Source organism: Macaca fascicularis, chromosome 5 (genome assembly GCF_037993035.2).
Source record: "Macaca fascicularis isolate 582-1 chromosome 5, T2T-MFA8v1.1".
Taxonomy (NCBI): Eukaryota; Metazoa; Chordata; class Mammalia; order Primates; family Cercopithecidae; genus Macaca; species Macaca fascicularis.
Window position 1 is genome coordinate 35,374,700 of NC_088379.1, and position 24,904 is coordinate 35,399,603.

At 36.7% G+C, this 24,904-nt stretch overlaps 1 protein-coding gene and 1 pseudogene across 9 annotated transcripts in view; both read right to left on the reverse strand.

The window, feature by feature from the left end:
* Positions 1 to 680: 680 nt before the first annotated feature.
* LOC141410286 (LIM and senescent cell antigen-like-containing domain protein 2 pseudogene) lies at positions 681 to 1,960 on the reverse strand (annotated as a pseudogene).
* An 89-nt stretch (positions 1,961 to 2,049) lies between these two features.
* The window catches only part of ARAP2 (ArfGAP with RhoGAP domain, ankyrin repeat and PH domain 2), a 180,301-nt gene continuing 157,446 nt past the window's right edge, over positions 2,050 to 24,904 (reverse strand). For all 9 annotated transcript variants that reach the window (XR_012434769.1, XM_074039512.1, XM_015450233.3 and 6 more), the window contains 5 exons: positions 18,128 to 18,210; positions 17,030 to 17,065; positions 15,003 to 15,066; positions 8,510 to 8,644; positions 2,050 to 4,353 (listed from right to left, as the gene is read on the reverse strand). Coding sequence is in view for 8 of the 9 variants with exons in the window: in XM_074039512.1 (XP_073895613.1) it covers positions 3,982 to 4,353; positions 8,510 to 8,644; positions 15,003 to 15,066; positions 17,030 to 17,065; positions 18,128 to 18,210 (690 nt within the window). In the remaining variant the exon portion in view is untranslated. The remainder of the gene's footprint in view (positions 4,354 to 8,509; positions 8,645 to 15,002; positions 15,067 to 17,029; positions 17,066 to 18,127; positions 18,211 to 24,904) is intronic.

Genomic DNA, 24,904 nt, shown 5'->3' on the forward strand with positions numbered 1-24,904 from the left:
TTTAAAAAGATGCAAATATCTGCATGCTACAACCTGTTTGAATAAATCTGATGCATTTTAAAAATTGCTTTTGCATTAGTTTTTGAATTAAAAATAATGCAATTCAGCAGCTAATGTAGTTATGTTCATAAGTCATATTTTTGCTTCAATTATTTTTGCTTGGTTTGGAGTTCTCAGTGACACTTTGATGAATCATCAGGTAATGATTTGTTTAGAAATCAACTACTTAAAAACCATGTCTAATTAATTTTAGGGCTACAGAAATAAAAATCAGAGTGCCTTTGAGCACTTTTTTTTTTTTTCCCCAGTGACTAAGCCTTCATTATTACAAGCCTGAGTCCCAACATCAGGTCTGCTCAATAAGCCACCTCTGACCCTATCACCTCCTGTTCCCAGCCACACCCAAAGTCTCAACACAGGTTCTGGGCTGGGGGAGGGGAGAACCACAGTGGCCTAGCCAGAGGCAGGGGCCGAGGTGGGATTTCAGACAGTCCTCTTGATGGAAGTGGACTCCTGTCCCTGCAGGTAGTGAATGGCGTGGAAGGATTTGTTGGCCCAGTTTGGGCCCAGGGATACTACTTGGTTAAGTGAATGGTGAGATTGAAGCGTAGCCCTAATCCTGTAGCTCAGGTGGGCTGCCCTGGCTGTGGGTACACTCTGGGGTGGAGGGTTCCACAAGAATATGTGCAACCTGGTCCGCTGTGGGGAGGGACAGGTCAGGATGGGAGCCCTGGTGCCCCCAGACCCTGGTTTGCTATCTCTGGAGTTCTGCAGGCTTAAGCGCATGGACAGAGGTAGATGCAATCACAGGGCATGGGCCCAGGCCCTTCACAGGCTTCCCACCTCTTGGGTCCCTGCCTCTGCACAAAAGGAAGGAGAGGAGCCACCGCAAAGGAGAGAAAAGACATTGGGGAAGGCAGAGATAAGATAATAGAAAGGGTGGAGATGATGAGGAAGGAGACGAGGGGAGGACAAGAAGCAGGTAAAGAGAGATGAGGAGTCCAAGAGCAGACAATAGAAGTGGGAGGCGGCTGTGAGAAGGCAGAGAGCTGGAGAGGGAAAAGGGAGAGGTCCTCTGGGAGAAGAAAGGGAGGGAGAGAAGGGCCAGGCAAGAGAGCCTTCAGAGTTGAGGTCCCCAGACTTGGGCTGGGCCTAGTGAGATGTGAGTTCCAATGACTTCTTCAGCCTCTTCTTCAGCTCCAGGAGGAAGTTATCTAGCACCTTTTACACACGGGCTTCATGTCAAACTCCACAAAGTTGATCTTCAGAGTGAGCCTGCTTTTGCAGGTGGAACAGGAGAAGCAGTTCACACACATCAGGCCTTGTTGAGGACCAACACCATGTCACCCGACTTCATGGCTGCAGATGTTCCAAAGAGCTGGCTGTAGTGGATCTCAAAGTAGGCCAGGCCCTTCTTCTCATAGTGCCAGAGCCCCAGGAATGGCTTCTCACGCTCAGGGCAAAAAGCTCTGCATGCCACCACTCTTTGCCCAGTGTATTCACTACGTGACCCTTGATGGTCTGGCTGCAGTCCCTAAAAATAGGGACAGCATCTTGTAAATGCAGGGCAGGCAGTAGAGTTCACCCTTCAGCTCATGGGCCTCGCCAGTCAGCTCCTTCCTACAGTGGATGCAGCTGAAGTGGCCTGGGTGTCAGGCACTGTTCCTGAACATGAGGGGCTGCTCATGAATGACCAAGTGGCACTGCTGAGGTGCCAGACACTTGTGCCAGGCCCTTGGCCTTCTCGCGATATGGCAAGGCTGGTAGAGATGCCCATAAACCAGGGGTGGTACTATGCATCTTGTAGGGATGTGGCTGGTCAGCAGCCTCATCAATACAGGCCACAGAGCCTGTAATTGTGCCTGGTTCTCAGCAAGTGGGCCTTTAAATAAATAAAGCTACTTATATTGACCTGTTTGGAAAAACAATACGACCAGTTTGAAGTACACATTAAATTCAAATTTTTTTAAAAGGAAAGAAAGCTAATCTACTTGATCTATTTCACAATAACAAACTTCAAGTTCTGAAAATAATAAAGTCACATTCTAGTAGACTTGTAAAACAATTTTAATGTTTACTCAAAATAAATGAGATGTCATCATTAGCCCTTATCTTACACTTGAAAAATGGAGACAATTGTTCAGAATAGAAAGGGAAACAGCTATTAGAGTTTAAGCTCAAGTTTCAAGAAAAATTCAGATAAGGCAGGTAAAAACTCTAGATACTTTTCCACTGTCCAACATCACCAAACATTAATTTCCACATACCTTTTATTTCATAAAAATATAAATATTTATTAGAAATAGTATGTTTAAGATTAGTTTTTCTTTCTAAATAACATGATTTCTTGCCTTAAAGGAAGATTCCCTAATAGTGCCACCTATTTCATAAACTGTCCTGCAGTTTTGTGCTTTTTAAAAATTCTAATTTACTTTGATTTAAAGAATAAATATCTCATACCGATGGTGAACTATTTTATCACCCCAAAATACAAATGATCTGTATTTTACAATGAAGAAATTCATAGCATTTACCACCACATCACTGTACTATGATTGGACTGACTGAAGTATGGGCCTGTGTATATAGATTGAAGAATAAAAAAGAAATGCTTAAAAAAAAAAAAAGGCTTAGCTACATAAAATACTGTTAAATATCAAAACTCAGCAAACATAATCCAATTTTAAAGAAACTGATGAAAAATGCTTCCCCTAACATGAACTATGATTAGATAGTATTGTCTGTCAGGAAAATCACCAATTCAGTAGCTGATCTTTATGTGGAAACAAAAATAGGGCTTTGTCCTTATTCACAAGTACAGGGAAGAGACCACTCCTTTATTTAAAAAAAACCAAAAAACAAAAAACAAAAAACACCTAGATTAAATGTGAACAAGTAGCCCCAAATGTACAGTAAACCACCAACTACCCCCGGCTCCATAATGGCCATAATATTGTATTCTTCCAGTTATTTCTGGGAATTCAAAGAAAAACATTATAATCTTACTTAAAATAATAATAAAACTTGTAAAAATCAAACAGAACAACAGGACCTTGCGGTGATGAATTTTGTTCGTACCAAAAGTATAGTCAGAAATTCTATAAAAAAAAAAAAAAAAAGCTTGCATACAATGACAGTGAAATCAGCATCCAGGCCAGGTCCTGTGTACACAACCTCTTCAATGCAGTGTAAGTTTCCTCTTAGCAGCCACCAACAATGAGCTCAAACGTAGTGAATCTATAATGTGGCTGATTTTCTAACACTATAAATATTAATAAGAGTGGCTAGTGCTATTATTTACATCTGTTGGCCGAATATTACTCTTGGGAAATAAACACCGGACTTTTTTCTTAACAAGTGGCTTCTCATTGACAAGTTCTGGTCATTAGTGAACTTGAATGAATCTTAGCTCACTTCCTTGTTTTGCAGGACATTTAACTCCTTGCTTCTTTTAAAAGCTCCAGTGTTTTTTAGGCAACCACTACAATACATTCTCCCCCCTTTTTCAATTTACTTCCCTTCTTTTCCCTAAGGTAGACCCTCTGTAAACCTAAAAACATATGGTAATTTAATATACAAGGTTTCTCAAAGTGCAAAATATGTTACAGATAGTTTCTTAGACTTCATTTAAACACAGCATTTTATACAATACAGTACAGTTTGAGATTTCTGCTCATAAATTATACCACTAACAGATAACTACTTTAAAAGGGCTGACCACCTAAGTAACCCATTGTCTTCTTACACAAAGTTAGTACAATGGAACTTTACAAGCTTTGTTCAGACCAAAATAAAGTTATTCTTACACTTAATCACATATATACATATTTTTAAATGCTCCTTAAATGCCTAAGTATAGATAGACAAATTTGCCTGTCAATAGGCAAATTCTTATGAATTATCTTATAGTTCAGTTTCAGATTTACACATAAAGATTGCATACAATAATTAAAAAAATAATCTGGGGAGCAATTCATTTTGCTACTTCAAAATCTGCTCATCCTGTAATTCTCTTGGAAGGGTTCTTGACCGCTGTAGAACCACATTAAGTTCTTCAATTACCCTTGATGGTAACTTATGATCAGAGTCCAAAGTAGCCTTGCTATTCCTGTCCTCAGTCTTCCTCAATGTCTTTAGTCCTTTATGGCCTTTTGGTTGCCCGAGTGGGGCTTCAGGCTCTGTGTCCTCCAGGCAGTTGAAACTCCGATGTTTTCGGGTTCGATTTCGAAGTTTATCGTCCTTGTGCTCCAGGCAGTGGGCCACCATAGAAGCTCTCTCCTTTAAGCTCGAGTCCACGGACTCTCTATCACACTTTTCAACGAGCCGCAGCCTTTCAAGTTCTGCTCTCGCACTCTAAAAATAAAATAAAATGTCTCACAGGGAAGCAAGATTTGGCACAATTCAGGTTTAGAAAGTGCAATCCACATAAAAGTTGATGCTTCCTATAAAAGAGCTCATTTCTATGACTTAGGTCCTAACTTTACTTCGATAAAAGTGACATGTCTTAATTTATATACTAATCTTAGAGCTACAAAATCAACTACAGACAGTCCCTGGCTTACAATGCTTCGATACGATTTTTTGACGTTACAATGGTGCAAAACAAATATGCATTAAGTAGAAAGCATACTTCAATTCTGAATTTTGATCTTTTCTCCAGTTAGCGATGCCTGGTAGGACACTCCCTGGTGACACTGGGCAGTGGCAGTGAGCTGCAGCTACCAGTCAGCCATGGACTCAGGAGGGTGAATAACTGATACGGTGTGCTGTGTTGCCAGATGATTCTGCCCAGCTGGAGGCTAACATAAATGTTCTGAGCACGCTTAAGCTAGGCTAGGCTAAGCTACAACATTCCATAGGTTAGTTGTATTTAACGTATTTTGTATTTTATGTATTTTCACCTTAGGGTGAGTTTATTGGTATGTAACCCCATCATAAGTTGAGAAACATCTGTTAAATGCAATCCATGGAAATTCATTTTAACATGCATTCAACATACCACTTCAAAGACGTCTTTTGGGTTACCCACATTTACTCTCACTTCATACTTACCTCTTCTAACTCACTCCTGCTTAGATGTATCTAGCAAGATTTCTGGTTTTTTTTCCCCCCTTTTGTTTAATTAGTTCACTGAAGTGTGAACCTTGTATACACATAGGAAATGATCAGTAAGTATTTTTGAATGAGTAAATGAAGAAAAGTTTAAGCAGTTTCCAGTATACAACAATGTTCTATTTTCTTATCTATTTTCCTTAATTCCAGTAGATCCAAACATAAATTTATAACAGAAAATTCAAGTGGAATAAAAATATTTTCATGAATATAATGTACAAATAATTTTAAAATTTGGAATTTTCTTGTAAGATTCTGATTATACATCTTAAGTTATACACATTTTTCCTACTCTGAAATTTATTGGAAGAAATGTTTAATATCTAGCTTAATTCCAAAGTTTCATTAGAATATGTTAAAATGATTCAGTCACCTCCTATCAGGCCCCACCTCTAACACTGGATTACATTTGAACATGAGATTTGGGTGGGGATACAGATGCAAACCATACCAGTAGTGTACTTCAAATTTCAGCATTATGGATGATATTACTTGGCCCCTACATTCTGTGTCTAAGAGAGCCCCGGAGTTTTTATGTTTTGAATGGAAATAATAATATGAAACAGAGTCTGTCTCTCTCAGTGGCAGAGAGAGTAGTTTTTACTTATCATAGCTAGAGAATGGTATAATGAATGGGTTCTCACAGCAAATCACTCATATGGCTTTAGCCTGTGCCTTCATATTTTCCATTAAATCCAGAGGCAAGCCAATGGTTACAGAGGTCTTAGGACACCAAAAAGTAACATGACCAATATGTACACAGTATATTAGAAACTCTCTTAATTGGCTTTCATTACCAAACTCACTGTATTAATCTTCATGCTGTAAAATACATAATCATATCAATACATTTAATCATCACAACAACACTTTAAATGCTTTAAACTCCATATTATTCATAGTTTAAAGTAAATTGTCTTTATCTTGCAGATGCAGAAATAGAAACTCGAAGAAAAAAATTTGCCCAAGGTCGCACAAGTGAGAGCCTGGGAGAGGACCCCAGGTTGGCCTTTCTGAAACCAGCGTACTTCTTTCTACCACATCAAACTGTGCTCAGGATACCAACAGCAAAGATGGGCTTATGGGTGGGATTCTATGTCACAATTTTCTGCTTCAGTGCATCATCATTCTTCGCTCATTATTTTTGTTTTACAGATATTGCTTTTAAAATAGCAATTTTGAAAAAAACTAACGAATTATTCCATATCATCTTCCAAGTTCCTTAATATTTTGTTTCAATATACGTTAAAGATATGCTAGTCATTATTCTAATAAAGTCTCATGTATAATGTCACTTAATCACGTGACATTTATTAACCCCATATGCTTACAGATAAAGCAGCTTAGAACAATGGAGTTAAAGTAAGATATCCATGATTTTATAGGGACTCAGCAGGAGGACCACAGGTAGTATCTAGTTTGTGCATTCTTAAGCATTCTGTTTGCGTCTTCATGTGTGATTTCCTCTGCCAACAACCTGGCATTTTCAGCTGGCTCACTACTAATTTCCTCAATTAACTTTAGAAGTCACTTTCACCATGAAGCCTTCCCTACCTGGATAAGGTATTCTCATATGACTTTCAATAGGACTGAATGAAAGCCAGGCATAGCCACAAAATTTATCAATCTGCCAACAACTTCTTTGAAAAGTAATTCTTCTTGAATATAATCATTGTTATGACTAATTTTTATTAATATACCCTACTTAATAATATTTTAACTCACTTTTCATTTTTACAACAAAGGGTCAAAAATGGTTATTTTGTAAATATATTTTTCAAAATTTTTATATGAATCTAATTCTATGGCAAATATTTTAATGGTTTATATGAAATTTTTTTAAAAAATTATATTATTGCCTTATAAAGTAAGTTTCATTGTGCTTTTCCAACATTAGAACAGTTAAAAAATGTCTTTGCCAAATTTATCAAATCACCAAACTACCTTATTACAAAAGCGCTTGGTTTATTTTAAAGACTCAGAAATTTTCCAGTAATTGATAATGCATTCTAATTCTTTTAAAAGCTTGTAACACTTCATAGTTTCAGTTCATCAGTTTTCCTATCTTAAATATGTTAAAAATTGTCTCTGAAATTGTGGATTTGAGATAAGGCTAAGAAATTATTATACAGTCAGTCATCATCTATACTAGATACTGGTGAATGCATTTTGATCCCAATATTTTGCTTTGCTCGATAACTGATTCGAAGGCAATGTCAAAAGAAACTACAGTCACTGTAGGGCGTATCTCTCCCTATGTTAGTTTCATCTGTTCAGCCTGTGTCCGCTGTCCTGGGTTCCTGGGAAATGTAACTCTTAGAATTTTAAGATGCTTGATTAGATAAGGAACTCTCTGCAGAGCAGTTTATTGCCAAAAAAAAAAAAAAAAAAAAAAAAAATTGAGGTACAGAAAATGGTACAGAAAAAAATAAAATGGAAGAAATGACGAGGTCATGATTTCTTGGAGACACTTACTTTGATTACATCAGGGCAGAACGTCTAAGCAGTAAACAAAGGACCATTATTTTTGAAGCTTTTCTCTTTCAGAGAAGGAATATTACAGTGGGATAGATGTTCAAGAAAGGATATGCACAAAAAGTTTAAAAATCTAATCACTAGGTCAAAATGGCTTCTGTCTTTCAAAAGTTATTTATGTTTGGAGAGCAAAAGATTTGAACAACTTAATTCCAAATTTAGGCTCAAGGAAGATATAAGAACACATTCTAACTGCTTTTCCTTTTGGTTTCAGGGAGTCAATTAAGACACTGAAATATGTGTTGGTCCCAAGGTGGCTAACGAGTTTTGAGCGTCAACAGCCCATGTTCTTTGCTGAAGAGGCCAAAGTTCATGTCAAGATTGATGTCGCTTATGCTCTCCCAACCCTCAGGGTGAGAAGGAAAACAAGCAGTAGCTTTCATGAAAGATGCCAAATTTTTTTTGATTCTCAGGGGTCATCTTGTAGGTCCTTAAATTAACTGAGACACCCCACCAGTTCCCAAAGCACTGAAATGTGATTATATAACTAGAAAGTTCAGTTACCAGGGCTCCAGACATATTCTGCTATGGGCTTACTCTGAGGGTGTTTTAAGTAAGCTTGTAAAATGAATTTGAAGTTGTGATTTTACCACCAGAATTTCTATACGCATATTTAAAATCGGCTACTTTAGAGGTAAGAAAATAAGTAGTATTGTGCATATGTGATTGGGTGGTCAATGACGTTAAAATAAAAGGTATAAGGTTATTCACACTGTTTTCTTGTTGTATGTGATTATTACCATGCTTTTCAAAGTGATGATTATTGTGCTTTTGAAGCCAATGAAGTAATTAATGACCTAATCACATTATGACACAGGAAAATATATTCTATAATTGAATATAAAACAAAAGCCTAACCTACCTCAATATTTTTCCGGGCCAGGGTTGCATTCCCCTCATGCTGTATAGGAATCAGAGGCAAACCTCCAATTTTGGGATTTTTGGTTATTGAACGTTTTCGTTCCTTTCCAGCTGGTGGCCATATATCATTTTCATGCTGTGGAAACACAATTTCTTGCTGTTGGTGTGTGATTTTATTATGTGGTATATATAGCCACTTGGTTTCTTTCCCACACATCCACATCAAGTGATCTGATTTCCATGAGAATACCATTTGTGATTATGATGTTGACTCCGGTGGCAGCATCGCTCCAGGACATGAAACTCTTAACTGAACTGAGCTTTGAGGTCTCAGCTCAATTTCTAAGTTTCAAATACATGCCTTCTATACTACTTATCAAACCAAAAGGGGAAAAATATTTGAGGCAACTGGAAATCTCTTTGTGGAAGAAAAATAGGACACTTGTCGACACTGCTAGGCCACTGTAATATATGTAACTATACATTTACACCAAATATGATTTCAGTGTAAAACTAATTTTATCTTATATATCCCACATCAACCTAAGGCATGACTATCAGAAAAATTAGCCTAACTTTATGACATCCTGAAAAATGTTACTATTTTATCTAATTGAATTCTAAAGAAATATAATCTTTTTACTCATTTAAACATCTTTACTGAAAATCATTGTACAACGGAGAGCGGGGCACATTTGTTCTCAAATCATTGACTATATATTCTTGCCTTCTAAACAGTTATACATATGACTGGAGAAAGGTTAATCTGGAATGGGGATAAATGTCCACAGGTAAAAATATAAGCTCTGGAGTGATTAATCTTTGATATATACATACAAAAAAATCTTTAAAGAATTTTGTACTCCCCAGAGTAGTTTAACTTTCTAGAATTTGGAAAAAGTATATCGACTTTCAAACAACAATCTGTGAAGGAAACACAGAATACCAAGTATAAAACGAAAAGTTCACAGATAATGTAATGAAACAAAAACCATATAGTAAACTATATAGCTAAATGCCTACTCTTTATTTCCCTCAATTCTTAAGCAACAGATTACTGTTCTTATGTTGCAGTTCTTATTTTAATATGTTGTTTTATGACAAAGAACTCATTTAAAGAAATATTTACTGTCTACCCACCATATAATAATAGCTAATTTAACTAAGGGGCAAACTGCCAACCTGCATGTTTATCAATGTACATGTGATTTTCATTTATTCCTCAATGATCTTACAGTGCAAATCCTTTTATGTGCATCATATCTACCCTTGAATGTTAGTGAAACATTTACCTTAGTTCAGCAAATCTATAATGGTAGGTTGTACAGTATTTCAGTTGGAAGGTTATAGCTTCATATTACTTTTATGACATGGTACCAAACATGGTTAAAAAAAGGATATTATATATCATATAATTGCAATGTTCCCAACACATAAACCTGGGAGAAAACTGAGAGGGAATTAGGTGATTCTGTGAATTGCCCTTACACTTTCAAATCACTAATGTATAGTGCATACGTGAAAATATATTTTGAAGAATCTAAGAGCAAATGAGGTTCCCAAATCCATATTTTTCTTTTCTGAAATAGTATACAACTGTGAATACCAGCTAACTCTCCTTGAATTGAACTAAGAGGCATTTTTTTTCTACTTTACATCCAAGTGATGTGTTCTGATTTAACATTTGTAGTTATTTGAAAATGACTTCAAAAGTCTTACAGCATGGATCATATAGGTGAGGATCAAACTTTCATTTTATAACCAAAGACCACATGTAAACATCTCCATTTCTGTCTTCCAATTTTCTAACCTTTGCCTATCTTTCCAGCTAACTAAATTTAGTTTCATTCATTTTAACAATTCTTTTCATTCCTTGAGACCTCTAATCCAACACCATTCTTCTCACAACATTTTTTACTACTTCCCTCATTGCCTGGCTTGGATTTCATAGTCAGTCAGTAAACTCACTTCCTTGTAAATATCTTCAAGTCCAAATTTTATCTGATTACTTATTTATTTTCTTGCTCCTTTGTCTTCTATCATATTTGCCTGACAAAGCCCCAAACCTAATTAAACACAATTCAACTTATTTCATGAGTGCCTGCCAGTTGATGGAGGACAAAAATAAATTACTCTGTAGATCCATCACACTTTATATTTAACCTTAAATTTTAAGAAAGCATTCAGCACTGCCCTGAAGTTCTACCATGGGACAACTGGCTTCCTCACTCTCTGAAGATTATTTTTCTCCTTTGCCTCTCACCTTACACTTCAAAAACGCTGCCTGCATCACATGTGGTGATTTCACTGATTCAATCCAACAATTTTTACTGATCACTTAAGAAAATACTTCTCCCATCATGAAATGTACCAATCTCCTTGCATCTATAGTCATATAAGTGAGTTTATTTCTTGCAATCAATATTTGCTCATTGCAAATAACTCTTATCCAGTCATATCTATAATTGCTCAGTAGGCCATACATTGAGGTGGTCAATAATTTGAGAAGAAATGTGCTACATTCTCTGCAGTACAATGATTTTTAATAATGGATAACCGTGCACTAGATCATATCATTTCATCTGTGTTCAGAGCCTCTGCTGGTTTAATAACATCTCTCCTCTTCTATCCATTTTTTCTTCCTGACTGGATTGTCTTCACATAATGTATGCAAGTACACACTCTCCCATCTTAAAGACAAATCAAAACTCCCAAACCTACCTTCACCTCTAGCAAGTCACAACCTCATTTAATCACATAAGCAAATTACTTGACAAAATTTTCTGTACCCTTCACCTGGTTTTCCTCCTTTCTTACTTCTTATCACTGCTTTTGCTGATTTTTTTTTCTCTCCCTCTCCCTCCTCCATGCTTCCCTCTCCACCTCAAACCTTCTCCCCCAGGCATCTCATCTAATCCTATAGCTTTGAATATAATCTAAGTGCTGACTTCTCCCAAATTCACATTTTAGCCCCAAACCTGTGCCTGAGTTTTTGATCCACACATCCAACCTGCTGCCCAGCATACACATCATGTATCTAACAGGCGTCTCAAATTTTATGTGGCCAAAACAGAAGTTACCATTTCCTTCTACATCTCTGATGATCCCACTTACATCTGACAGTTGCCAAAAAACTAGAATTTTTTGATTTCTACTCTTCCTCTCAAACTGCAATAGCCAATTGACACAGGAGTTAAGAAGGAATTACTTAGCAGACAGCAAGTGCATGGGAGTCCTTGGTACGGCTTTTCTTTTTAATGAAAAGCAGTCCCAAGCCATTTTCTAACAAAGAGCAGCCTGCAACCTAGGAGCTTGCAAGGGTGAATGCCTGCAGGAACTAAGGACTAGACATTTTTCAAGATGGCGGCTCCATCTTCCCTTCTCTGCCAGCCAAGTGCATTGTAAGGAGCCCACAAGATGGTGTCAATCAACCGGAAAGCCCATTTGCATAAGAAGATTAGGGTGGGGGTGACCAGCCTTACCCATACACTATGTAAACGCCATATCTGATCGAACCAATCTGTGAGCCCTATGTAAATCAGACACCACCACCTCAAACTGGACTATAAAACTGCGCATTCTGCACCAGTCAGTCCTTTATGCTTGGAGGCCCCTTCCTGTATAGAGGAAGCTGTTTCTCTTTCTCTTCTCTTCTACCTATTAAACCTCCTGCTCCTAAACTCCTCGTGAATGTCTGTGTCCTAAATTTTCCTGGCGTGTGACAAGGAACCTTAGGGTATACACCACAGACAACATAGTCGCTTCACAATAATTCCAAAAGCCTTATTGGCTCTACCTTCAAAATATTCCTGAATCTTAATTTGTCTTACCATATTCATTGTTACCACCTTAGTCAGAGCTGATATCTTCTTTCCTATAGCTGTTCATCCCACTTGCATCTTTGACCCTCTACACTGCAGACTCAACAAAGTGAACAAAATTTTTTTTTTCATTTAGAATTAGATTATGTCCTTCCCTTGTTTCAAATTATTAAGCAGGAACTACATAATCTGTCACACGCCTTCCTCATCTCTAATATCTTCCCTTCATGATGTTTATAGAATAAAACAAGGCAGTGATGACGTCTCAGGACCTACCCTGCTGGCCCCATCCCTGAATGATCCTTCCTGGAAGCCTGCATACTCCCTTCATTTCAGACTGGTCTCAGCTCACCTGTCATCTGCTCAGAAAGACATTCCCCGAGAACTTTGCTCAATTAGTGCCTTCCTTATGTCAGTCACACTCTCTCCTTACCTGACTTGATTCTCCTATCTTATCACACAGATACCCGTTTGAAATTTTATCTGATTACTGATTTTCTTACCCTATTTCCTATTTTAGAAATACTAACTGAACATGTACTTGACATACAAGTCAAATATAATGAAGAGTCCTTCTTTTCATGCAGTTTACACTTGAGTAAGAGAGGCAGACATGAAATAGCTAATTACATGGTTTTTTTTTCTTTATTAATTAGTGTCACAGTGGAGAAGTACAGGATGCTAAGGGTGATACTTGAAGGTCTAATTCATCTGAAGGTCAGGAAAAGTTTCTCTGAGAATGGGATATTTAAGCTAAAGTCTAGAGGACTTTTGAGGCAGGGGTGTGGAAAGGATGGAGATGACAAAAATACTCTGAATACCAAAAATAGTTCATTATAAGGGCTGTTTACTGTTAATTCACATACATGTTTGTGTGTATGTCTACACTTTTAACATATCTATTAATATTTGCTATTTTGCTGTTTCCCTACAGAGATGAACCATAAATCCTTAAATCCAAGAAGGCTTCTGTGTTTATCTTAAGGGAGGACCTGAATAATACCAAGAACTAAAAAGAACAGAGAAAGATTATTAGGCTATATCTTTGAGACGAGGACTAGGATTAAAACATGAGACAGTGAGAAATAACCTCGTAGTAAGATAAGGCTTCGCTTCCTGCATTCATTCCTTAACTTTCAACTGCAGAGTCTACTGACTCCAATTATAAAAACAAAAACATCAATTTAGTTTTGCCACAAACGACACTGTAATAGTTTTATACTCTATAGTCCCAACTTTACAAAAAGACTTCAAATCCAGTTTTTTGTTTTTCCTAAAGCAGAACTCGAGTATCTGTGGCCTAGTGCAGTGGCGCATGCCTGTAATCCTAGCACTTTGGAAGGACGAGGTGAGTGGATCACCTGAGGTCAGAAGTTTGAGACCAGCCTGCCTAACATGGTGAAACCCCATGTCTACTAAAAATACAAAAATTAGCTGGGTGTGGTGGTGTGCGCCTGTAATCCCAGATACTCAGGAGGCTGAGGCAGGAGAATCACTTGAACCCAGAAGGCAGAGATTGCACTGGGCTGAGATCACACCACTGCACTCCAGCCTGGGCAACACAGTGAGACTCTGTTCCCGTCTCCCCCCCAAAAAAAGAAGTTGAATATCTGAATTTTAATAAGTTACAAAAAAAAAAAAAAAAGAAGAAGAAAAAAGAAGGAGAAGGAGGAGAAGAAGAAAAAATAAAGCCTCTAAAAAGTTAGCAGCCAGTCTCTTATGCACATGTTTTTCCAGGTAGTAATAGTAGAGAGATAGGCTGAGAAGAGCTGTGTTTATTAACCACTGGAAAGGTTAATACATTAAATGAACAGAGCAAACTATTTTCAGAACAAATAAGAACTAGATTTTGGAGTGAGCTAACTTATTCCTTGTAAGGGAAACAGAAAAATACCTCTTCAGTAATAAAGAATGGCAACTTAATCGTTACCAATGAATTTCAATGCTCCATGAGAAGCATTGTTGGGAATTTAGCTAGACAAGGTTGCGAAACAAACCAGTCCAATTAATGGGACTATTTAACCGTTCCTCAAAAGGCTAAGTCCTGCTCTAGGGAGGAAAACAAATACAGAACTGAGTATGAGTATTGGCCTCAGACACCCGTGTGTTTAAACTACTAATTACATATATGGTCCTGAGCAAACAACAAAATCTTTGTTTTATAAAGCCAAAAAACATATTGTATGGTTTGCTGCAGGGAATACATGAGTTATTCTTATGAAGTATCTAGCACACAATAGTTATTAAAGAAAAGTAGGTTCCTGTCCTTGTTTCTGGAAAGGCAGGGGTGGAGAGAGTGGGGGAACAAGAAGGGAAACAGAACACTTTTCTAAATGAAGGTCTATGTGGGACTCTGGTAGGATGACAGCTTAGAAAAGTCCCTCTTTCTTACACGACCATTTTAAAGCAACATACCTCACCTAAGCCAAGGAGGCTGTGGGGCTGGCAGAAAAGAAGCTTTAATGGAATAAACTCTCTTTCAAAAGGTAATGAATACATTTGAACTTTAATACACTATTTTAAAAACTAAGAAGGGGAGAATCAAAGTTTATGCCAATTGTATATACATTTAAAATGCTTATTAAAATTCTTTAAAAATCACCATCACACTAAAATTTCCTGTAAACAGTTATTATACTCTACTCTACTGGATAGTTCAAACAAATCTCATACCTGGGCAATAAAGATACTGGTCATCCACTCCATCTGAGCTCGTGAACTATCACAACACAGGTGCCTGCAAAATGAGGTGTATAAACTATGTCATTCACAAAGACAATTGACTATTCTCTAATCTGTTGGGCGATTTGGTGATCAAAAATCTCTTTGAGTTTCTCCTGATTAATGACATAACGCAATCACGAAAGTGGGACATTGCAGTACAAGTTGTTTTGGTCTTCTGCTAAATGTACAATACAAAGTTATACTGTAAATATATTGGTTTAAACAAAATACAACTGAAGGCTTTGGTAAATGCTGCAAAACGATCACCAATATTTTTTGGAAAGGCAGAAAAATCAATTTCATTTTGCCTTTTCAAGGACATGATGGTAAAACACTGTTTTCCACTGAAATTCTGAGCCTGAGAAGAAAAATATGTGCACATTCTCTTAAGAGCAGATCTTTCTTTTAAAAAGGCCGAGACATAGTCTCCATCATTGTAATTATAAACACTAATACCCACAGATTCATACAAAATAAAACTACACCAGAAACCACTGCATATCCAATAACAGCGATTAAGTAACCTTTTACTGAAAGCTTCAATACAACAGAGACCTTGTCCTGAAGGCTCCTGTAGTCTATTAGGGGACTTAAGCATGTAGACAAATAAATTACAACACAGTGAGAAAAAGCAAAAATAAAATTGAATGCAAACACAGAAACCACAGACTTGGGGATGAGGAGAGGGTTGTTTTTTATAAGAGGAAAAATTTATAATTGATACTGGAAAGACCTAACGGGCATTTCAAAGTAACTGTATTTTTTACATTCCTGTATTATCAAAATAATTGACCTGAAAAATGTTGAAAATGAAATTTCTAAAAAATGTGTGTTTTCTTCTTTAGAACCTCATGAAAACATTGTCTTTCCCTATTACCATGTCCAGGAAAACCATTCCTGCCACAAATCATTTTAATTACGTACCTTGTTTATAAAATGCTGTAGGTGCAAAGAAGAAATAAATAATGATCAGAGGTGACAGCTATTAGATAAGGCTTTGGGGCATTTGAGTTCTGATTTCAAAGAACAGTGACAGTTGAGTTGCTTGGGTCATCATGGGGAGAATGAAAGTATGAAAGGAAGGAGAAGCGAAAAGTATGAACAAAGGTATAGTAGAGGGACCATGTACATCACACATGCAGATCTGAAACAGCAAGGAATGCGTGGGGAATAAAGATAGATGCTTGTTTTGTCATTAAGTGAAAAAGAAAAGCTGTGGGAGATGAAGTTGGCAGAGTCATATACAGCCTTGCATGCCACACAACAATTGTGTGCTTGACCCTATAGGTGAAAGAATTCATAGAAGTTTTAAAGCAGGAGAGATACATAGTACGGCATAGAAAACACTCCTCAATGGAGAGGTGGAGAATGTATGCCAAAACAAAAGCAAAGCAGAGGCCTGAAGAGCACTTAGGACTCCTGGAATAATCCGGGCAGATCAATGAAGGCCTGGCCCTGAGGGTAGACGGATGTAGGTGGATGAGGGGCACAAGGAAGAGGCAGATCACATGTGGCTCAGTCACTGATTAGACACAGGGAGGTGAAGAGAAGGCAATACCTAGTACAATCTCTAGAAATACTGGTAGATACTTGTAACAGTATATGGCAAAAAGTACATATATAGAAAGAACAGGGTTGAAAGCAGGATATATGGTTGTCATAAATCTGATTTTTGCTAGTTCTTATTCTTTTTAAAAACTATCACCTACTTATCTCATAAAAGCTGAATTCCACACTCTTAATAACTATGGAAGAAATCAGATGTAGTTTCACTTCAGAGGCATTGACAAATAGGATACATGGAACTTGAACCCTGATACAAATCTATTTTCCTCTTCTTAGGCTCAAAGTCTTTACAAACAACCCTAGTTTCATTTAGGCAAAACACTTTCTGTCTGTAGCTCTATCTGAAATTACTCTTTTCCTGAAATTGTCACCAATATATTATGTCCAAAAGTTGTCAGCTGTTAACTTACCAGTGATGTTTCTCAGAATATGCGGTCAATCCCCAACTGCATCACATAGAAAAAAAAACACACACATAAATTAAAAATGATACATTTTACAAGGCAGAAAACAGGATTAGATGCTAAGGAGATGAGATTTAATGGTGGGAATGTATAGACTTCCACAAGTGATGATTCAATGTGCTGGACTTAGCTAGAGGTGAACGCTAAATGCTAAGGGATCTGTCTACACATTTATATAGAGGGAAGGAGGCTTGTGATGACATGGGGCAGAGAGGAGACGTCTCTGAGAAGATACTCTTAACTGAATAAGGCCAAATGACTGAAATAAGATAATACAGAGAGACGTACGTACTGTTCCTGGGGGAAATTAAAGAACATGCCTATTAAAACACAGGTATATGCGCTAGGCTTAGAAACTGAGTATGAAGGAAAAAGTGAAGAAACTTTCGGCAACAAAATCTCAGAAGCAAGCACGTATAAATGATGTTCATGATACTAATTATTAGTGCAAACATTTATTAGCTAATCAAAGTAATCTGTGGTAAGATATTGTGGTGTAAACCAAATGCTGGGGTACATGAAGTGTTAAAGAGGCACACAATCTGTAGGAGGCGCCCACCTCCTCTCTACCACTTACATGCTATGGGTTTTCAGTACCAAAGTCAGTATAGTACAAAAGGGAAAATTACAGAGCCAGAATCAAAACATTGTAGAAGCCAAGCATCAGGAAGCTGGAGGGCAGCATTTGCTTTCCTGTGTGTAGACTTGCCCTCAGGTTGTGATGTGACAGCTCAGGGAATGAGATGCAGAGGAAGCCATGTACTTCCCAACAGACAGGGCCCCCCTGGGATTTCTTACTTTACATAGAGAGACTGCAATCACCAAGGATCTTGGTCTCAGTGGGAACATCATCCCTCCTTATCTACTCATACTAGTTCCTTGATCTGCCGTAAGAACCCTGTGACAGGGGAAGCCACTTAAAAAAAAAATTGCCTAAAACTTACTTACTAAAAAGTTAGACTAATGCCACTGATCCCTAAATCCTTACACAGACATGTTTTCCCATCATTTTTTTCCTTTCAGTACTTTCCTTTCAAACTGTACCTTGTTGGAGGCTTCATTTTCTTTTTCACTCCACGATAAAACTTCACGGAACTGACAGAAAACATTTTGTCATGTTTACTACTCTGTAAGGAAAACAAAATAATTTGTAATTAAATGGATTTACACATTTCCTTACATTTTCTTTGAGCATTAATGATTGGGTTTAGAATTGTTTAGTTTCTCAATGTTTCATAAAACGTACATTTCATGAGTTTAGTAAATGAAGACTCTTTTGATTTATAATACAATCAAATACATATTGATAATGTTGGATATATGCATGTTATATATGTGTACACCTGTATATATTATAGAGCCATGCACATGGCTCTATAATTCTTGATTCAAAAACACTTGGGGTCAGATGTGCATCATGTCATGGTTAATACTGAGTGCAGACTTGATTAGATTGAAGGATGCCAAGTATTGTTCCTGGGTGTGTCTGTGAGTGTGTTGTCAAAGGAAACTGACCTTTGAGTCAGTGGACTGAGAGAGGCAGACCCTTCCTCAATCTGGGTCAGCACCATCTAATCAGCTGCCAATGTGGCTAGAATAAATTAGGCAGGAGAAGATGGAAGAGCAGACTTGCTAAGTCTTCGGGCCTTCATCCTTCTCTGTGCTGGATGCTTCCTGCCCTTGAACATCAGACTCCAAGTTCTTCAGCTTTTGGACTCTTAGACTTACACCAGCAGTTTGCCAGGGGCTCTCGGCCTTCAGTCCCAGACTGAAGGCTGCACTGTTGGCCTCCTTACGAGGTTTTGGAACTCAGACTGAGCCACTACTGGCTTCCTTGCTCCTCAGCTGGCAGACGGCCCATTGTGGGACTTCACCTTGTGATTGTAGGAGTCAATACTCCTTAACCCCCCTTCATAGATACATCTATCCTATTAGTTCTGTCCCTCTAGAGGACCCTGACCAAATCACATCAGAAGTGATTTTTCATATTTTAAAAATATAATACAATGTATATGCCATATGTTTCGTAACTTCCCATCACCAATGTTGACTGGGACAGTACCCTGTATTCAAACATACTCATATTTTCAAGATAAAGGCTATATATATCTTCGTATTGTTTTGGGTCAGATTTTGCCAACAAATGAGTTGGGATTTTCTATACTTTTTGGATTTCGGAATTATGGAAAACAGACTCATGAATATATATGAACACATATTGAGGTATCTTAAATATCCAAATTAATGAAAACTATCCAAATTAAAACAGACTATTAAAAATTTACAGTTGGCCCTGGAGCAATTATATTTTCTTTACACCCCCTCTCAATACTCAGAAAGCAGTCAAAATGGAAAAAGGAGGAATATATGCTCATAAAATTAAAAATTAGTTTCATAAAGCAAATAGGTTAGGAGGATATAAAAGAAATACAGAGGAAAAGTAACCAGGAAGATGGTCAGAAATAATGCTGTGATGACCAAAGAGCTGGAATTTACATGGTGAATTTATTCCTAATCACTATTATCAGTTGAAGTTCACTATTATTATCATTGTAGATAATATGTTTATAAAAACATATTTAAAATTTTTCCCCTTATGGCTAGATTTCTAGAAATTTAACCACTGAGTCATAGGCTAAGAGTATGATTCAGAAAAAAAATCTTGTCTAAACTGATAGGGTACATTTATTTACCCTATCAAAAACACTAAGGTAACACAAATGTTAAGTGTGTATTTATGTATTTGCTAGCCATTTGCAGTTTTGATGTGGTAAACAGTTTATTGATGTCTTTACTTATTTGTTTGTACTAGTTCTTTATGTATTTAATACGAAATTTGTCTTTTTAAATGAAATATTCTATCCAAATTGCTCTTTGCCTTAACCTAGCTCATTGTTTACCTTATTTTTAATAAGTCAAACATAATGGCCTTTTAGGGTGTGCTTTCTTAACGTTTGCTTAAGTTTAAAGTGTTCTCACACAGCTGATAAATATTCAATTCCATGGTCTTGTAGCTTTAAGGGTTGTTTTTTTTAGGATTTAAATCTTTTGTCAATCTGGAATACATTTTTTTTATATGCAGTATAAATGATGTTAGACTTAAATTTTTTGTTGACAATATTCTACCCCCAATTTATTGAACAAACATCCCTTTAGACATGAATGTTTTGTGGCATATTTATTAAAATTAAATTCTAACATATAATTTTTACCTGAATTTATGGTACCATTGCTCCTTGTTCACTTTTATACAAGGATTATAATATTTAAGTATCTTAGTTTTACTGTATATCTTAATAGTTGGATGGAAAAATAATTCAAATTCATTTTACTTATCTCCCAAAATATCTTCAAATTATTCTTATCTATTTATCCTTTGAAGTTAATTGTCAAATATTTTTGAAAAGTTATAAAAGCAATTTTCTTTGCAAACTTGAAAATAATGGCATTAAACCTATAAATCAACATTAGCAGATTTAACATCAATTTTTCTCCTATCAGAGAAGTTCTATAGTTTTCTTCACATAAGCCTCCACTTCTTAAGGCTGTTTTCAAGCAGTTTATGCATTTTTCTCTTTTAAATCCAACTGGATCTTTGGATTTTGATTCTGTAGCCTGATAATTTGCTGAATTTTTTTGTTTTGTTTTGTTTTTTGAGACAGAGTCTCACTCTGTCGCGCAGGCTGGAGTGTAGTGGTGCAATCTCGGCTCAGTGCAAGCTCCGCCTCCCAGGTTCAAGCCATTCTCCTGCCTCAGCCTCCCGAGTAGCTGGGACTACAGGTGCCCGCCACCACGCCTGACTAACTTTTTGTATTTTTAGTAGAGACGGGGTTTCACCGTGTTAGTTAGGATGGTCTCGATCTCCTGACTTCGTGATTCACCCGCCTTGGCCTCCCAAAGTGCTGGGATTACAGGCGTGAGCCACCACGCCCGGCAATTTGCTGAATTTTAAGGAAGAACATTTTAACAATTTGAACTGTCTAGTATGAGGTAGCTTTGTAAGGTACTAAGTGTCCACAGTAGGGTATATTCAAGGAGAGGAGAGCTATGAGGAATGTATGCAGTATAGGTGACTCCTAGTCACCTGTGTCAGAGGTTAAATCAAATTACAACCAAGGTTTGTGTTTCTTTCCATAATTTAGATTGCTGTTCCCTCAGAAGCAGTCCCGACTGAGGCAGCAGGGTTGGCTGCAACTCTAGCAGTATGTGGAAGATAGGACTTGCATATTTGAGAATGAGAAACACTGTGCCTGAACCAGATAGTCTTGATTTACACAGGACATTGATGATTTCAAGACTGCCTACATTTTGAAAAACTTTTGGTAATAAGTAGTTTGAGAGTCTGAGGTAATTGACTGCCCAAGTCACTCCTGGCATGCAAGCTCATTACTTTATACCACAGCCTGTCAAAGAAACACAAATGATATAATTTGAGAGGAGTTCAGCAATTGTAGAAACACATTTTTTCCATTTCCATTTTGAAACTGAATATTCATAAAGAGGAGCTATATAGATCTTAATGGAAAGTTCTATAAAAGGAAATGTCGTTTGCCAAGTTCGCTTTACTGCTGGCTTATTACAACTTTCTCTTTTGGTATGTGTAATTTATAGAGAATTTCTCCAAAAAGTTCAATATACTAGACTATTATGAAGTCTGAAATGTGTTGCTTCAGTCACTCCATTTCAAAGTAAAGTTTTTAAGTTAGCCAATTAAATGAGCGTGCTTAAAAAATTATTCCTGGTACCTAAAAAGAGTTTGCCTATTAAAGTACAGGCAACTTTTAATGACCCCCTTTACCCATTTGCTTTCTTCACACTATTAACAGTATAATGGTAATATTCTCTGAAACCTCTCACCTTTTATGTAAATTAAGTCGGAAAACAATTAACATTTTCTGTGCAGGGAAAGGTTGCAGAACAAAAGATATCTTCCCCTGTGTATTACCCCAATTTGTTCTTAATGAGCATTCATAAATCAGCTCTAATTAACACAAAGTCTCTTTAAATACACTTCTCAATTTGTAATTTTTCCTCCCTTTTAACTAAATCATTTAAAAAATATATACAAGCATGCATATATTAATGGCAACCACTAAAACAAATGCTAACAGTTTACTTAAAAAAGTTGGGAGATTTTACTGTTGATAATTTACTATAAAAACACTTGAAAAGTTAACATTGCCAATGGCTTCACCATCAATATTAATAGGGACAGATCCGTAACATGAAAAAATAACAAAATGAAGTCATGTGTTGAAAATAACCATAGTTTGAGTTTAAAGGAAAAGCATGAATCTCTCATCTGCTTTTCAAAACGCACAAATTAAAGTATCAGTTGCATTAATCTATTCTGACAGATATGCAAATATAATTTTCAAACACTTAATAATCAGACAATAATTCCATAACTCGAGGTTACTGTTATTAAAAAATGTGTTCGGTATCCTTAAAGAGCACTGTTTTCAGACAAGTTCTTGAGACTATCACTGCCTATCAGGTTATATAAGTTAGCTCAATCTGAGCAAGATGATCCTTTCAAAAAGATAGATTCTTAAAGCAAAACTTACTCTGTTAAGCGATATGAGGCCCTTCATCTCACTTACAAAAACAATGTATCTGTAAAAGTCACTGCATGAACAGGCTTCCCTGTGGCAGATATTAAAGTGTACATCAGCTTGAGAGAAAATGCCGTAAAAACTGAATTGTTTGCATTTCCTTATTTAAAAATGTTTGACGCTATTTAATAAAAATAAACTTATTCTCTCCACATAAAATTACTTCAGCAAAAACACTAAAGTAATACAAACGTTAAATTTCCTTTGTAAGTTTCTGCATAGAGCCTTTGGAGTCCAATGCCTGGAAGTGAATTCTGACCCCGTCGCTTACTGTGTATGTGATTTTGGACAAGTTATGTAACGTCTTTGAGAGTCTGTTTCTTCATCTGCATAGTGGGAATAATAAGAGTACCAATTTCGTGGGGTAACTGTATAGATAAAATGAGATAATCCAAATAAAATGTATGGAACTCTGCTTCACATAGAGTAGCCACTTGAATGTTGGTTGCTGCTATTATTACTGCACTGTCATTACTACTACCACAAACTACTATATTTGTTTTTAGCAACCTTCTGTTGCTACACAATGAAGTGTCAGTTTCTTGATGGGACAAAAAAGTTCAGGTTGATTTCTATATATGCCAACTGCAAAAGTGATCCTTAACCAACATATTATGTATATGTAAGGACTGTGATTAAAGAAATCAGTCTTTTGAAAATCAAGGTGGGTGGTCCACTGCACAAAACCAAACAAAATTCTATCAGATTCAGTTCTACTTGACTAGAACAATAAGCTGTGAAGTCTAGCCTGTATTTTCACAAGCACAAACGTAAAGTTCATGAACCTTAAAATCTGATGTGTTCCATCACATAACCCCATAATTCTACAAAATCTACTATTCCTTTATGGGTAAAATGAAGAATGTTAGTAAATGATAGTAACCACTTGATACCCACACAGACTCCCTTCTGGATATCAAGTGGGGTTCAAGTGCAATATATAATATGAATCTGTGATAAGGGCCGCAGAATTCAGGCTGTTTTATTAGTCTCCTGCCTGAACATTCCATTGTCCATGAGGAAAGCAAACACGGAATGTATATACAGAACAGGATGCTACTATGATTTATTCATGCCCACATGGAGGCTTCTCTGCTGGAGGAATATACAGGGATAGTAATTAAAGCATAGGAAGTGCTGAACAGAAGCCACACAACACTACAGCCGTGGCTTTGGAAAGCTGCTTAACAATTTTTTCTTTGTAACATATTAACAGATGTTACAGTCTGGTCTTTCTTTGTGCATCTCCACAACAGAACACAGTGAAGCACCATTCACTTATAAGTGTGCAAGCAATGTTTACCCAAGTGAATTTTATAATTCAATATTAAAAAAGTATTTTCCAGGTCCTGCTGACTTCCATTCTACATTTAAAGGATTTGCCTTGGTACTACTTGAATCTCAAAGAGAGTTGTTGCTGCATACCCCCATGGGACCACCATCCAAAACAGGATAAAGAACATTTCTATCTAGAAAGTAACCCACTGACCCTTTTTCCTTGGCAATTCTGCAGCAAATTCTGTCCCCAACCTAAGCAAACACTTTCTGACTTCTATCACTATAGAATGGTTCTGCCTGTTCTTAGACTTCTTATGAACAGACTTATATGATATTATTTTGTGTCAAGCTTCTTTGGTTTCAAAGGTTTTAAAAATTCACCAATGTTGTGACTTGTGTTAATATTCATTTTTGTTGCTGAGTAGTATTCCATTATACAAATAGAATATTTTCCTATTGGTGGACATTTGGAATGCTTCCAGTTATCAGCTTTTATGAATAAATCTGCTTATGAACATTCTTGTACAAGTGCATTTGTGAATCACAAACGCTTTGCGTAGAGCTGCTGGATCACGGGGTAGATTATGTTAGTAACTTCATTTAAAAACTGACAAATAGTTTTACAGCGTGATTGTGTGATTTTACCCTTCCACCAACAATTTATGTGGGAGTTCTAATTATTCTACATCATTTTTAACATTGGTTGTTATCACTGTTAAGATTTTAGTCATACCAATGAATGTAAAATAATGTTTTGTGGTTCTAATTTTAATTTCCTGATTAATAATGATATTGAACACTTTTGGTTCAGTGGGTTATTGGCCATTTCTACATCTTCCTTCATGTAATGTCTGTTCTATCCTTGCCAAACTTTTTATTGAACTGTTTTTCTTATTGTTGATTTAGAAGAGCTCTTTATACTCCTGTT